The sequence below is a fragment of the Vulpes vulpes genome, chromosome 6 (assembly GCF_048418805.1).
Source record: "Vulpes vulpes isolate BD-2025 chromosome 6, VulVul3, whole genome shotgun sequence".
Lineage (NCBI taxonomy): Eukaryota > Metazoa > Chordata > Mammalia > Carnivora > Canidae > Vulpes > Vulpes vulpes.
The window spans coordinates 70,241,610-70,258,663 of record NC_132785.1 but is presented as its reverse complement, the minus strand read 5'-3'; the positions used below and the strand labels follow the sequence as shown (position 1 = coordinate 70,258,663).

The following is a 17,054-nucleotide window of genomic DNA, read 5'->3' as shown; positions in this document are numbered from 1 at the left end:
CTCACTAATGGAGTAGTTAATGTATTTAAACACAATTCACTGGGCACTCTGATAAGCCTTTTTCAGATGTATAGAAAAGTTAATTAAACTGCCAGGAATCACCCATTTACTTACTAGTAAAATTGTACTTAAAACCCAGGAATATCTGAAATCAGAACCCACATGCAATTAATGAAATGTCTTTGCTTTGTGGATATAAAATCCCTAAATAAAGTGTTGAGAAAAATAGAATCTATAAGAATACAAAAGAATAATACAAAATAACCAAGGAAATTGTTCTAGGAATAAAAAGTTGATTTGACATTATTAGTCAATTTTTATAATCTTTTATGAATTTTAATAAGAAATAGTTAACTTAAATCAAGAACACCATTTTAACAAAAATATGTTAGGCACCACCCAATTAAGGTTAAGAAGAAGAAGCTGTCTTTACTAGTACTTAACATTGTTCAGGAAGTTCTTACTAGGGACGCCTGGGTGGCTCAGCAGTTGAGCATCTGCCTTTGGCTCAGGGCATGATCCCAGAGTCCCAGGATCGAGTCCCACATCGGGCTTCCTGAAAGGAGCCTGCTTCTCCCTCTGCCTGTGTCTCTGCCTCTCTCTGTGTGTATCTCTCGTGAATGAGTAAATAAAATCTTTTTAAAAAGGAAGTTCTTAGCAAATGTTCTTTTCTACAAAAAGAAATGAAATAGAAATACTGGAAAAGAAGAGGCAAAATGATACTGATTTGCAGTAGATTTGATAACTTGGAAAGTCCATATGTAGGTCTTGATTCAGGATGATCTAAATTATTCTCCAGAAAAAAAAAATTATTCTCCAGAACATCTCTCTTTAAAATGTCCATACATTTTAGCCTAATTTGTCCACATTCAAAACCTGCATTACTATCACAGTTATCACTCTCATTTTACAGATGCGGTCACCAAGACCTACAGAATCAGGAATCATGGCCAGGCTCAGACACCTCATAAGTGGTGAAGCTGGGTTTCAAACCAGGCAGTCTTGCTCCAGAACTGGCATTCCTAACACATTACACTGTTTTGAATAACACAGTCCTTTCTGCCTCCATGTCATCTACATGCCCAGCACAGAGTGAACTCTGCTGTCACATGAAATAATATTCAATCACAGGAGAATATTTCTGTAGACTAGGAAAGGAGCTTATTATCCAAATTTCAAGGATTACATATATAATTTGAAAATTACTTTGTTCCCCTCCCTCTCAATGCTGGAATATCTCATTGGAAAAACATTACTACCTAAAACTGTAACAGGAAACATCAGATCTATATAAAAATTTACATCTATCTTCTTTTAAACATTTTTCCTATGCTATTTATCCTCTGTTATCCTGAAATCACTAGATAGATTGTTTAGAATTTATATGCTGATAAAATTTGCCCTTTGTTACTTTAAATAATAATGACTTTGGGATTTGCAATTTAAAACGAGAGAGAAAATGGAATTAAAATAAAAGCTAAAAATCAGATAAGACTATAATAGTACTATATGAGAATAAAATGTATAATCAATGAGTAAATGAACAAAGTTGCAATAGTAATTATCACTTACCATACACATGCAGAGCATTTTGATATTCAAAACATGAATGTTGTTGCACAAAATTAATTAAAGCTTGTCCAAACATAGTTAATTTTAGATTAAAAATCATAATCTGCAACTACTTGTGGTGTTTTCTAAAAATTATTTGGTAATGATGATCTTCCAAAATATTTTCTTAATTAGGACCAAAGTTTGTGATTTCATTTACAAAGATGAAATGTGATATATGATCCTAAAATAAATATAGATAGACCTGTATATGAGATATGTCCCCAAACATGTTAATTTGTAAATTAAATATTCAGAACAAGAATAATTTCATGACCAAAAGAATATCATAAATAAAGATAATAGTTCCAAACTAATGTACCAAAGCCCACTGAATCTACAATGTACCCAATATGAACTAGGTTTCATGTATTTACCATCTACTGTCTTTCAAAGCTATTTTTTGGTTCTTAATATTGTTGAGTTTTTAACATATTCTAGATACAAGTCCTTTCTCAGATGTATTTTGCAAATATTTTCTTCCAGATTGTAGCTTTTCTCTTCATTTTCTTAGATCTCTTGAAGACCAGAAATTAAAAATTTTGATAAAACCTACCAGTTTTTTTTAATTAATTAAAGTTTTGGTTGTATCTAGAAATCTTTGTTTAGCCCAAGGTCATGAACATTTTCTCTAAAGTTGTCTTCTAGAAGTCTTACAGTTTAGGTTTTCTGCTTAAGTCTAAGATCTGTTTTGAGTTTATTTTTTGCTAATGGTGTAAAAACATAAGATTATTATAAATCTACATATGCATGAATACTTGAAAAATATCTACTTTATTTTACCATATTTTAGGCACTACCACTGTATAGTGCCAAATATAATAGTTATTTTTAAATGTTTTCTCATTAAAATGATCGTGAAACTGTTATTTGAGTTTTAATTATACCCGTTTCAAAAGATGAAGAAGTAAGGTACAAAGATATCTTGCAGTTTAGCCATGGTAGGTGGAAACAGCAGGGAAGCCACTTTGTCTCCTCCCAAAGTCATGTGCTGTCCAGTGTTGTAAAAAAATAGTTTTCAACAGTAAAGTCCCATGTTACAAATGTCCTGTACTGAGCACAAACAAACAAACATTCTCTTCTGCCTCTGCCTCCCTACTGGAACCTGTCTCCAGACCCCATATCCCTACCATCCTCAATCTCAATATGACCCTATACCCTAATGCGCTGGTAAATGGATAAACTGATGGTCTATTGAAAGAATTCACCTGGAGAGTTGGTAAGCAGACTGAGTGAACTACAGATTCACAAACAACATGAATGAGTTACAAATGCATTCGGCTGACAGGAGCTATATTCCAAAGACTACATTTATATGATATTTTGAAAAAGGGATAGAAAATAAATCAGTGGTTGCCAGGGGATGGGGGTAGGGGGCGAGGAGGGGAGTTTCTCCACAGTGGCACAGAAGAATTTGGGAGGAGTTGGTAAAATTGCTGCAATTACGTGCAACACCATAAAACTGTACACAAAAAAGGGTGGATTTTACTTATGTAAAGTATACCTCAATACACCTGACTCAAAAGCATAAACTCAGATTTTCAGTGTATAAAGCTCTTATTCTGATGAGTCAGAGTAGACCAATGAGTCAGTCAGCCTGATTGTTGAAAAAGAACCCAGGGAGTTCCTGAGCAGCATGGCCCCTTCCCTCTGTGCTCTGAGCGGCAGCCAGAACTCTTCCTGCATGCAGCAGGCCCTGGATTCAATTCAGCCCTCCCTGAACTCTTGCTTCTTCTGCAATGGGAATACCCAGCAGATTTCACAGCTTTTAAGGGTTTTGTTGTTGATGAATCAAAAGTAAGCATCTGTTTTTATGAAAGGTACAGTGAGACTTAAATGTGAAGCAAAGCATGTAGGACCTCAGTCTGGTGTATCTGTGTGCAAACGTATTTGACAACAGTGATGCCATTTGTTGCCAGAAACCCTGCTGCCTATCAGAGCATTTCAGATAGTACTGTACCCAGCCTCCTCTACCGGCCTTTTGTAAGTAGTCTAAAGGGCGATTTATATGCGGGTGCTCCTCATGTAAATGAGGTCATTATCCTTTTAAAGGTATAACGTTTCCTGTATGTGCTGGAGCTTTCTAAGAAACAGACTTGACCTTTCTTTTCCTCATTCAGGGTGCCTGCGGAGCCTGCACTCATTAGCTAAAATTTGACTCCATGACATTTTTAGTTAATTTTCTTTTTTCCTCTATGTTGGACACATGGGGCAACCATTTATGTTCTTTCTTGACCTGAGATGCTCTCTAATCTCTTTCCAGCTGTGGCATTTGTCATTCAGTCACATCAGGATATGGTGACCCTTCTTTCCCCACGGCAATTCCCAACTGTTAATTGATTCATTTTAGAGAGGGAACTAGACACAGTCCTATGGGCTTAGCTCCATTTAATTAGTGTTAACCAGAACAGTGGATAGAAAAGCAATTTCCTCTGCAGTGGAAACATTTTTTATAAGGTGGTAGAGGAACAGTAAGTTTTTAAAGCCCTTTAATTTTTAAGTGCTATGGGTTGGTAATAGATTTAAAAGCAGTATTGCCTTCTATTAATATTGATGGGGACAATAATTACAAATAATATTAATGATAACTGGGATTCAAACCCACATCTTTCCAATTACAAAGCCCACACTGTTAATCTAAATTATGCTAAGATATTTTTGTGATAACCACTGAGACTGTGCTAGTTACTTTGAGTCTTTCTCATGGCCCAGTCAACTTAGCTTTACTAAGCCAGTTTAATAGGCAGAGAGACTGAGGTTCAGAGAGGTGATCTGTGACTTACCTAAGGTTACTTATTTGCTATGAACAGGATTAGTAGCCAGGTCTGCTCTGACACTGTGTCCATGGTTTTCATCACCACTACACCATACTGCCTTTAAAGTACTAAGGAACTAGCAAGGACATCTCTGAAAAGCATTGCTAGACACGTTTTAAAGTGTGATCCAAATTACGGTTTTGACAGGCTTTGCTTTTAAAGTTCAAATACTATATTTACACATTGTTGGGACTTTGTAAAATATAGAACCTTGGAACTGCAGACAAGCATGGGTTTCGAAGCCATTGCTTTATTTATTCATATTAATTGATCATTGATATGTACATATGAAGTGAGAGAAGGTGTGGTCTCTATCTTCCAGCAACCTGTTAGGTCAGATATGAACAAATAAAGGAATAAGGGAGGGCGTTGCAGTATAGAGTGATACACTTTATAATACAGATGTGCCCAGGAGCTTATGAGAATAGAGAAGAGGACAGTTTACCTCACAAAGAGGACAGTAACACCACAAAAGGCTTCCAGTGCAGGTGATACTGAGCTAAGTTTGGGGATGAGCAGAGTTAGCCACTTAGGGGTAGCAGCCACATGCTAAACAAAGCAAGAGTTTGGGTGAAAGGGAAGCATACCTCACTAGTGGCTGGAGCAAAAAAGTATGTTGAGGGGAATGTTCCTGGTAGATTTCTCAGTATAGAGATAGACTGAATGAATGAATGAAGTAGCTTTGCCCTATAGCTAGCCTTTGGTTACATGGTGTTCTATTTTGTATGTCTTTCATCTGGGAGCACCTTCCAGGCAGGAGGCACACTGCTGCTTCTAAAGCAGTTGTTCTGTAACAGCAGAGTGAGTGGTTGTCTGAGAGGGAAACAAAGGGTGGGTCACCCAGGCATTAACTAGAACTCTCCTGGCTCATGAACAGATGGTGAACTGCTTCCTGAGCAGAGTTTTAGCCCTGCCATCAAACACTCCTGTCTTGCTACTTGCTTCTGGTTAAACAGAGGGGGGAAAAAAAGAAGAAGAAGGATTTATTTCTTTCTGAGCGAGGATGAATAATACATGCAGACTTTCCTAATTTTCATGATAGAACATAGGCCTTGTCACCCACATGTGTGGTGTCTAGCAGTGCATAGGGGTCTCTCCTTGTCTGTTAGTAATTATAAATACCTGAAAGTATTAACATAATTAGCTTTCTGTGACCTAGCAGTATATAATTATAATAAATAAACCTATTGTAACTATGCTTAAAAAAAGAGACTATCATTGTGACCCTTTGGCAAGTCATCCAGTAGTGCTTGCTACATGATCATGTTCATGAATGTACCCATTCAATTCCTTCCATCACTCTTAAGATTTATGAGCTCCTCTTACTTTCTTTTTTTTTAATTTTTATTTATTTATGATAGTCACAGAGAGAGAGAGAGAGAGGCAGAGACACAGGCAGAGGGAGAAGCAGGCTCTATGCACCGGAAGCCCGACGTGGGATTTGATCCCGGATCCCCAGGATCGCGCCCTGGGCCAGAGGCAGGCGCCAAACCGCTGCACCACCCAGGGATCCCTCCTCTTACTTTCTAAAGTCTTTTTTCTTTTGTAGATTTGATGAGCATTCACTTGTTTTCTCTGGGTTGGTGTTTTAACTTTTTATTCATCAGGTATAATACATATAATATTACACATATATATGGGTATGTGTGTATATATCTATATACATATGTAACAGGAAATTTCCGGTTTCTTTGTTTCCTGTGTATTAGAAATATTTCCCATAATATAGGAAACAAGCTTCTAAATTGTATTTTACTCCAAGTAGTTAATTGTTAATCATTTGTTAAATGTTTTCCTGCTGTATTGATTTATGATATTTCCTCTTATCATGTTTTAAATTCATACATAGAGTGGATTACTGTGCCATCAGTATCTGTCTTTTTTATCTCTCTTGTCTTATGCACAGCTGGCACACTTTAAAATATTATAGTTTTATAGACTATTCTGATATTAACTAGGGCTGAATTTCATCATTACTCTCCTTTTAAACTTTTCCATTCATATCAGAATATTTTCTATTTCTCTTACACAAGACCTCCAAAATAATTCCATTAAGCCCATTAAAATTTTGTTAGACTATTCTGTTAGAATATGAAGATAGATGTTTTTCTTAAGATTAAAAGTGAGCCCTCATGTATCATTTATTATGGCCTATTTAAAATAGTTCATTTAAAGCCCTTAGATGATCTTTATTCCTCTACTCTATTTTCTTCTCAAGTATATTTATGCTTTAATTTTTTGTTTGAAAATTGTCCTGTTCTAGAAAAGACCGGAAAGAATTACAGTTGAAAAATTCAGCTTTTTCTGTTTTGTTTGTTAGCATTAAACTAGTGTGTGTGTGTGTGTGTGTGTGTGTGTGTGTGTGTGTGTGTGTGTTTTCATGTTTCGGGACATCTCTGCTTCATTCTTTCCACATATAACACAGCTGCAAGGTCCTTTGTTCTGTTTCAGGCTTTTTCAAAGCTTCGGCTTTTTCTTTCTATCAATCTTCTTGGGGTGGCTCTTAACTGGCCAGAACCACCATTGACTTCACTGGACTGTGTGCTTCTCCTTCTGTAGCTGATGCATTTTCTTTTTCAGGAGGAGCTTGACAGAGTTTCCTGGGCAGTTAAGTCAGCTTCTCTAGATCCCACCCTTTTTCCTTCCTAATTAGGGTAACTTATTATTGTGCTATCAGTCTGGCTTGAGAGACCATTCCTCTTGGAGATATTTATTTATTTATTTATTTATTTATTTATTTATTTATTTATTTATTTAAGGATCTCTGGCCATGGACTTATAAAATATTTTCCCAGAACTTTCTGAACTGCCTAAGCAGCATATCTAAGTACATTTTATGGGTTTTTTTTACTCTTGGCTGCTATAACCTCTGGGATAGTCATAGCCTCCTAAGTTCCCATCATTGCACCTCACTAATGTTTTTCTGGTCAGATGTGAGTTGAAAATGGAAATTCCCCAAAAAAAAAATAATAAAATAAAATAAAAATGGAAATTCCCATCTCATTTCTTCAAAGGGAGAATTTGGTACAAACATGGCTTGGAAAGACTGGGACGAATGAAGAAGCAGAAAGAAATGACCAGCCTCAGGGTGCAGAAATGTGTGTATGGGAGGCAGGGGTAGTAAAGACATATGCAAGCATAATTTTACAAGCACTGTCAAGTATCTAGGCCACAAGAGCATGGAAATGATCTGTTGTCATCTTTCTGGTACCTGCCATGTGGACAGTTGGGAGTCACTTTCCTAACTGTCCTGACAGTACACCAAAGATGAAATGTCAAGAGCTCACAGTAATTATAATTATAAAGAAATATGTAGTTAATCCTATAAATTGTCTATAATTACATGAAATCAGACTATATAAAATGTTCCTTCTTAATCTCATTCTCTACTTTTCAAAATACAACCCACTTCATCCTTCAAGGTTATATTCAGTGTCCATTCTTGATGAAACTTTCCCTGACAGATCCGGGCAGTTCTAGTCACCCTTTCTTTTCTTTTCTTTCTTTCTTTTTTTTTTTAGGATTTTATTTATTTATTCATAGAAACACAGAGAGACAGAGACAGAGACACAGGCAGAGGGAAAAGCAGGCACCATACAGAGAGCCCGACGTGGAACCCGATCCAGGGTCTCCAGGATTACGCCCTGGGCTGCAGGTGGCACCAAACTGCTGTGCCACTGGGGCTGCCCCTAGTCACCCTTTCTTTTGGGTTTCCATCTCTGCATTTTCTATTATAATTATTATGGATGTGTCATCCTCACTTTGACTTTGAACCCTCAACAACAGATACTGTGTTCCCTGTCATTTTTGTATTTCAAGCTTAGTATGTTATAGATACATTAATAAAACTAACATCAGTCTATATGCTTCAAGATAATTAGGACTGCTTGGCCTCCACAAGCTAATTGATGAAAAGTCGTGGACCATGTTGAAGTTACAGATGAGTGTGTGGGTTTCAGTATAAAAAAAATATTTCTACTAATTTGAGATATTCTCAAATGCAACAAACTGATTTGTGAGGAGTCATCATTCCACCAATGGTAGCTCTCAAGGAACAGAGGATGGTTTATGTATATCTATTGTGTGTGTGTGTGTGTCTGGATAAATAATGGGATGTTAAAGTATAATCTGATAAAACTGATGAGTATGTGTATTTATATGCAAATGGAATCCAGGAGCTATTTTCAGTATTCTGGAGGCTAAGGAAAAAGCAAATTTATCTACAACAAATCTTAACAGCTTGAAAAACCTTCATAATGTTTTGCTCTTGGACAGACTTAGCAATTGAATGGGGCGACTCTGGTTATCTTGAGGACCCAAAACTCCAGTTGGCTGTGAGTGATGCATTACCTTTGATTTCATAACAATTTCAAAACCACTTATTGTTACTAACTCCTATTTGTTTGGAGGCAGAAGGATTTCAAAAACTAGCGTCCATACAGAAAGCATATTAAGAGGATAGTTGATCACAAATCGAATTAATTTCATTCCGTGGTTATTTCATGGACTTTTTTTCTCTCTAGTACCTTTTGCATCTCTGAGATGAGGATGCATGATACAAGGGTAATGTGTTATATTTAATTGCTATTTATAAAGATCTTTTCTAGTGATTCACAAAATAAAGATGCAGTTTATAATCCATTGTGTTTTAATGGACAGAGAAATACAATTTGATCCAGCACAGCTTAGAGAAATTGTATGGTTCAAGTGTGAAGACAATCTAAATCAAGATCCTGTGTTAGCTAGGACAGCTCCTTTATTTCTCTGAGACTCAGTCTTCCCATTCAGAAGTAGAGATAATAATAACATCTACTTCATAGATTGCTTGTGAAGTACGGAAAAGGATGTTACTTACGTGCAGTGTGTTAACCTCTTCTATCTGTCCCAAATTGTTGACGCCAGAAAGAGTTAATGCTTCTCCCAAATTGCCAAGATTGTCAATAAGAAAAAAAATACTGAAAATCTTGGAGGAGCTGACACTATTTTATTTTATCATGCAAATAGTTTTGACCTCCAGAGATTATTTATTTTGCATCAGAAGCCTCATTCCTTCTGTACTGCTAACCAAACAGTTTATTCCATTTTGTGCAACAACTCATCATGAACCTTAAAAGAACTACTGATTATTTTAGAGTTTTTGGCTCAATTACCTGTTTCAAATGATCAGTGACTAAGGAAAGCATGTCATTTTCTCCTCTCTCGCACACTGGTGTATAACAATAGACTTTGAATAGAGCAAATCAGAGAGACACAAATACCAGTATAAGGGGCCCATTGTGCTTAGTTTGTAGCCCTGTCACATGCTTTTAATTTAGGTTGGTTGATTGATTATGACAAACTGACAGATAGCATATTGTTCCTCTCTTGGAGTCTCTAGACACTTTAATATTCTACTCTGATCTGTCCATTTTGATTCCAAAACTTAAGTGAAATGGAATTACAGCATTCACTTTGTTTTCCTGTGCTGAGTGATTATCTCTGAAGTGCAATTTTGTGATTAGGCGAGATGGCATGCCTACACTCAGCTAATACTGATTTCCCCCAGGGTGCAGAACAGGTAAATTCATAATGAATGGATGTTGTGTTTTGATTTCAAATGGATGTAAAACCTCCCCACACTTGGTAGTTTTATTTTAAAAATGTATTTAATTATTCTAAAATTAACAGGAGAATATTAAAATTGAACTTTAGAAAATGGCATTTGAACATAAGTCAAGGGTGCTAACTGCTTATGAATGTTAATCCCCTTAAAAAAGTGAAAAAGGCAGACTTGCCTGACATAAACGGGGGCGGGGGGTTGGAGAAGGAGTATGGTCATTGAAAATCTTCAGTTTAATTATTTATGTTTTTCTGATTAATTCAAAAATATCTGAGTGCAGCTTGGTATTAGTATTCTCAAATACCAGTGTTCCTTATTTTGAAAACCACAGTAATTATTAACTAATTGGTATAATAGTATCATCATAGCTGCTTGGTTCTGAGGGCTGACTTTTAGGGGGAAGGAGAGAGAAACAAAAAGGAGTTAACGATTGGCACAAAGTATTTTCTTTGATATTTTGAAAACAGATTTTGTCCACGAGTAAGAGAACTAGTTTTAAAGAGAATTTACCATCCCCAAATTAGACATGTTTTGACCAAACCACATAAGTAGATGATTGGTACCCAAATCATACTCCTTTACTGATAAACATTGACCATAATGTTGTGAATCTTGTAATATGCAATTTCTCAAACTTATTTAGGTTGAAATCCTTTTAATAAAGAATATTAACACTAGTCAGAACTTCCTGTAGGCAGTGTTGGTGCATGATCATAGTTCTTTGATCAGCTTCTTCTTCCCACACTTAAATCTCTTAGCATAGTATCTAGTATATATTAAGAGCTCAGTAAATCTTATTCTTGTTATTTTAATTCTCTTTCCAACTGAATAAAAGTAATAATTTTAATAAGTTGATTTTCAACAACAAAGCCCCTTAATTTGGAATAAAGTGCTTTTATTCAAGGCTCAAAGAACAACTAACCCATTAAAATTTTCAGTCTTCTATTACGTCCAGTTGTATGTCCTGTGAACCATCAGTAATATTCTTTCTGGTGGAAGTGATTCACTCTCCTAAATGTTCTATTATCTCTTGCCCTGAGGGATGTGATACCCTCAAAGTTGTCCTCATAATTTTGGATATCTACCTAGCAGAGATGAATGGCCTACATTTTCAGTATGCACTCTCTCTCACCTTGCATACTTGAGTTAACAAGGGAAGCACTTCATTAAGTGCACTCAGTGAGAGATTTGTTAGCCTATAGCCTGCTCTCCAAGGCAGCAATAGGAAATCTACAAATGTTTATTCCCCACAGCATAGAGCTATTGGACATAACTCTTTAGGCAGAGTTAGGGAAGATAAGATGCAATGGTGGTATGATGAAAAGGACAGTGAATTGGGGGCCAGAGCGACTATGGGTTGTAGTTGTAGTTCTATTTAGTATCTTAGTCCACAATTTGTAGTTTCTCTGAAAATCAGAAGTCATTTTATACTTGTGGGGTTTTTTGTTTGTTTGTTTTTACCTATATTTCTTACTAGTTTGGTAGGCTCTGTAAAGACATCTTATTCATCTTTAGATCTTTACCCACAATTGTATTATTGACAATATTGAAGGTGCTTAACAAAGTTTCCCCCCAATTCTTTTTGAATAAAATTTTATGAAATCAAGTGCACATGGTCCTAACTTTAATGGAAGTGTAAGCTTTTCAGACTTGGAGAAGTTACCATTAATCACATCTTCTCTTTCTGTGTATGAGAAACTGAAGCTCGTGATGGTTGGGTGAGGTGTCACTTCAGTAATAGCAAAGCTGCAGCCTGCTTTCTTCCTCCCAGGTCAGCACTCTCTGGACTGTACTAGCTAGGCTCAACATTAGGCTATGTATGCAAATAGATCTAGAAAGATATACCCCCTACCCATTAGAATTTTGGGAAACTGGGTGATCCTTTACTTTCAATTCTCTGTATCTTTCTTGATTTGGACAACAACAAAAAACATAAACTAATTTTGTAACACAATAAAAAATATCATTTGGCAAAATATTATTTAAAAAGGTAGTGAATTGGGCCACCCAGGTGGCTCTGTGGTTTAGTGCCCCCAAGGCCTGATCCTGGAGACCCAGGATCAAGTCCATGTCAGGCTCCCTGCATGGAGCCTACTTCTCCCTCTGCCTGTGTCTCTGCCTCTCTCTGTGTGTCTCTCATGAATAAATAAATAAAATCTTTTAAAAAAAAAGTAGTGAATTTCAATACTTTGCAGGAGTACCATATAGAATAAGTAACAATATGTGTTAAACAAAAGTACCCTACATCATGAACGTGTATTTCTCAAGGAGTGGACTGGATTCACCAGTGTGTTAAGTCCTTCTTATGTATTGGTGAAGAGGCTGCTTGGTTATTTATAGGTCATAATAAATGCTTGGTTATTTTGCCTTAAGAGTTCAAATAACTCTATATCCCCAAGAAGAGGCTGCTCGGATTTCTAATCTGTCTTGCAGTGGGCTCCCCCACTTCTTCTGATGTACCTTTTCATGGTCATATTCAAATATACCATCTTCTGATCTGTCAAATTCAATCCATCAAATTTTTTTCATTAATATTTCTAACTACCTTTTTGGGGGAGAAAAAGCAAAATATTTTTAAGTCACATCAGGTATTTGTAAATCTGATTGAACTCTCCTTTTGTTCATGCTTTCTTCACATTTTACCTATTCTCAAAGTGCCCTGAAACTTTGACTAGCAGGAACAGGGGAGAGAGGGTTGCCGTGCCACACAATTGTAAAGCTGTGGTAGGAAGAATAAAGTCTCACTGCTATCACCAAGCAGTGTTGCATCTTATCTTTCCTGGCTTTGCCCAGAGTTATATCCATACTTGTGTATTAACTATCCTGTATATAATTATCTACAGATCAGACTATCCATTTGGCTTATTTTCCAATGTTACTATTTTTACAGCTTCTGCCACCTTTGAAGACTTTCAGATTCGTCCCCACGCTCTTTTTGTTCATTCATACAGAGCTCCAGCTTTCTGTGATCACTGTGGAGAAATGCTGTGGGGGTTGGTGCGTCAAGGCCTTAAATGTGAAGGTAAGATCTTTCCCTCCCCAATCAAGTCAGTCACATGCTGGAACATATAAATCATCTGCTTATGTTGTGCCCTCTACAATTATGTCTTCTTTCCCTCAGATGTCTTCCAGTGATTTTTTGGATGCATGGATTCTGTTCTGTTCATTTCTTTACATTTCCTGTCTTCAGCATATTTGCTCTGACGTGGAAAACCTGATATTCATACTGTTTCCCCTGTATTTTATGGATCCATTTCTTTTGTGTGATTTTGGCAACAAACTAAAAATAACATTTGCTTCTGAAGTCAGAATTAGTAGGCATTCAACAAATGTGTATTGAAATGCGCAGAGATTTAGGAGATTAATCAAACCATGCAAAACCATTCAGCTGTAGAGTGACCGACTGGAACTTGTACCCATGTTTCTCATGTGAACAATGAATAGTAGAAACATTAAAAGAAAATGGTGCTTTCCTAATTATCTACCATGTGGAAACCACCATGTATGGTATCTTACATATTTTCTTAACAGTTCTACAAGGTAGTTATTTTTTTAAAGATTTATTTATTCATGAGAGATACAGAGAGGCAGAGACATAGGCAAAGAGAGAAGCGGGCTCCCCACAGGGATTCCAATGAGGGACTTGATCCCAGGACCCCGGGGTCACAACCTGAGCCAAAGGCAGGTGCTCAACCACTGAGCCACCCAGGCATTCCCTACAAGGTAGTTAGCCCTATAAAGTAAGGTATGCAAGGTCATATGGACAAAAAAATTGTGGAGCCAGGATTCAGATCAATGTAGGTCAGAAGTTGTGATGCTCTGTGATTAACTTTCCCTCTAATGTGTGTGTTCCACTCACATTAGAACTTGTGGCAGTTAAAAATGCCTCAGGTGTTCTCTTTGGGTTTTCATGGCTCAATCCCTCCGAGCCCAAGTCCATTGTATCAAAGAACATTTTAAAAAGTTGATAACCAGAGTAGTTGCTGAACTTGTCCAATAGAATCAGAATTCAAAAACTCACCCTATTTACAAATTGTGAAAAGAAATCAGAAAAAGCTCGAGAGAAAATTTGAATTTCCAAATAGCCCCAAGAAACAGTACTATTTTTAAAAATGCATAATTTAATACCAAAAGAGCTTTTAATTTATGGTTGAACAAAAATCATTTTTACTTTCTCTTTCCAGGGTGCGGTCTGAATTACCATAAGAGATGTGCATTTAAAATACCCAACAATTGCAGTGGCGTGAGGAGGAGAAGGCTCTCCAACGTTTCCCTCACTGGGCTCAGCACTGTCCGCACAGCGTCTGCTGAGCTCTCCAGCAGTGCTCCTGACGAGCCCCTTCTGGTACAGCCTCCTGTTTATCCATTTATCCATTTACATGAGAGATCTGTGGGACGATGGGATAACAGCGTCAATCAAGACAGTGCCCTGGGAGGGAGGACACAGCCAAGGTGTTAATGACTAGATTTCTTTAGGGCCTGTGCTGTAGAGTGTTCAGGGCTTCATCAAATATCCAAAGCTTTGAGTTTGCTTTTTCATTTGTGAACTTCATGCAGTTAGAAATAGGTGAGGTTTCATCGTGGTCATAGGGCCAGAGTGGCACAAACTAATGTGTAAATATTACAAAACATAATTTGTCAAAATCTGGAAACCAGAAACAAAAGAAGTTCTCTTTGTGACATAGGTGAATATTTCTTCTGGGAGAAAATTTTAAACTTGCTCTTACGAAAATATGAAAGTCTTCAATGTCTTGGCATTACTGGCACATTCTGGAGTATTGTCAGAGTGACACTGATTGACAAATGCTGAGAGAAAAATAAGACTTGAATACCTTAAATATTTCCATTATTAGTTCTAACATACTTATGGATATGACTTAAGTATTATTCTTTAAGAGAGTTAAATTTAGATTTTCCAAACATTCAAAACCAAGTAAAAATTGTGATAATTATGTGAATTATTTAAAGTAAGAACATAAACTGACAGTGCAAGACTTTAAATATCCCATATTTACTCCCTCCTTCCAAAGAATATTACAAATACTTTTTATAATCTAGCTATTATAAAAGTCATTTAAGAAATTTAGAAATTATTACAACATTAAGGTTAAATTATTCCTTCTTGGAGTGGAGGGGAGGCAATACATTTTGAAGACATCTCTAAAAAAAGTTGTATCAACTAGTCTCTTGTTTGAAAAATATTTTGTTGTGATCTTTATGTTACAGCGTAAACCAGACATATAGCCCAAATGCATGCTTATTTTGGTAAATAGGAAAATGTTATAGTCTGTTTTCCTGAGACTTCCTTTTAGGACTTTATTGTGTTTTCATTCTTTCATGAAATAAACCTGTTGGGGGAAGGCAAGTACTTAATCCTACCATTAACTAGAAGACTATATTATGTTTGATAGCTATGCAGAATGTATGTGTGTGACTTTATATTATTTTGTAAAGTTGCATGAATTGGAACTACTGGTATTCAAATTGAAAGGTACTTAAATCGAAAGCTGTTTACTTTTCCAGCAACTCATGTCAGCTTCCCAATTCTGAAATTCTTTGATTTAGTTTCAATTTTTATAGACTAGTTCTTCTTGCTCACTGAGACACATAGTGTTTTTAGAATACTTAAAAATTTAAGAAACAAAATTATAAATTAATTGTATACTGTTTTCAATTTTACCAAGAAAAGTTCTTAAAAAATTATTTAATATCCCATCAGAAATCTAAAGCTCTAAAGCCATTCATTATTAGACCAGATTAGAATCCAGATGATTAATGCTAAAGATTCTTCTTTTAAATCAGTATCAACTTTATGTAATATATACATATATATGCATATACACGTTTTACATATATATGTGCATATATAATACAAAACAGTACATATATAATCTATATAAGTATGAATTGAGTTACATATTTAAGTTATATGCATGCATATATTTATAAATGTATAATTTATATGTGAATATAATTTAGGTTACATAACTATAGACTTTAACACAGGTTTTTAAATCAAATTATTTAATTGCTTTATTTAACCAAATTAAATAATTATTTCATCATTTGAATTACTTGATTACAAGCTATATTTTACATGAAATGTTGAAATTCATTAGTGCTTTATTGGTAAATGAAAATTTTTATAGTAGAATGCTGAAAATGTTTTTTTTAATATATTTTTAAAAATCTGATTTTAACCATGTCTGTCAAGAAGGCTTATAAGATTGTGACCAAATCAGATATTTGTGAGGTGAGAAAAAATTGGGGCCATAAAATACTTTGAAAAATGTTATTATGATAAACTTTCATGACCTTGTATAAAATGCCTGACAGGCAATGTTTAAATGAGAAATGCCCTTGGAAATCATATTTCTGACACCATTTGACACACTGGCTCTCAAAGTCCTGTTTTACATGTATCAGAGCTCTTTGTGCCCTCATGGTATGCCTGTTTATTTCTCGTTTTATCCAATACCTGAGAAAAGAAGCAAACACTGGCCCACTTTGAGGAGGGCACATATTTTCTGGTTGTCTTGGGTCACAGTCATGCCTTGGCTACTTCATGTCAGGAAAAAACCAGCCTGCTCTACCAAGGCATTTTGGAGTACAGTGAATATGTCCTTCTTTATCCCTGGGCAAGACATAAAAGGTCAGCAATTACAGTTTAAAATTTATAGCAAATACCTAATCAAAAGTAGTATTATGGAAAAATACTAAAACCTTTTAGTTCTCTATACAATAAAAGATATTTTTCCACTTCTAAAAAAGACAATGACCAAGATATAAAGATGGCATTCCTTATTAATCCCATTATATCACCTATGTTGCAAAGTTACCCATGACAAGTGTAGAGATTTTTTCTCAAATGTAAGAAAATGATTTTTCCTGTCCGTACTTGATGACTTTTTTTTTTTTGTATTTTAATAGATGTTTATTGTTTTAAATTACTGAGTTTGTTATGCAGCAATAGTTAACAAATACAATTATATTTCATTAGAAAATCATCCTTTACAAGAATTTTTAAT

At 35.7% G+C, this 17,054-nt stretch overlaps 1 protein-coding gene across 3 annotated transcripts in view; it reads left to right on the top strand.

Annotated features, from left to right (window-relative positions):
- Positions 1-17,054, top strand: part of PRKD1 (protein kinase D1) — a 319,748-nt gene that overhangs the window by 220,449 nt on the left and 82,245 nt on the right. For all 3 annotated transcript variants that reach the window (XM_026007650.2, XM_026007651.2, XM_072761305.1), the window contains 2 exons: positions 12,917-13,048; positions 14,211-14,371. In XM_026007650.2, coding sequence (XP_025863435.2) covers positions 12,917-13,048; positions 14,211-14,371 — 293 coding nt within the window. The remainder of the gene's footprint in view (positions 1-12,916; positions 13,049-14,210; positions 14,372-17,054) is intronic.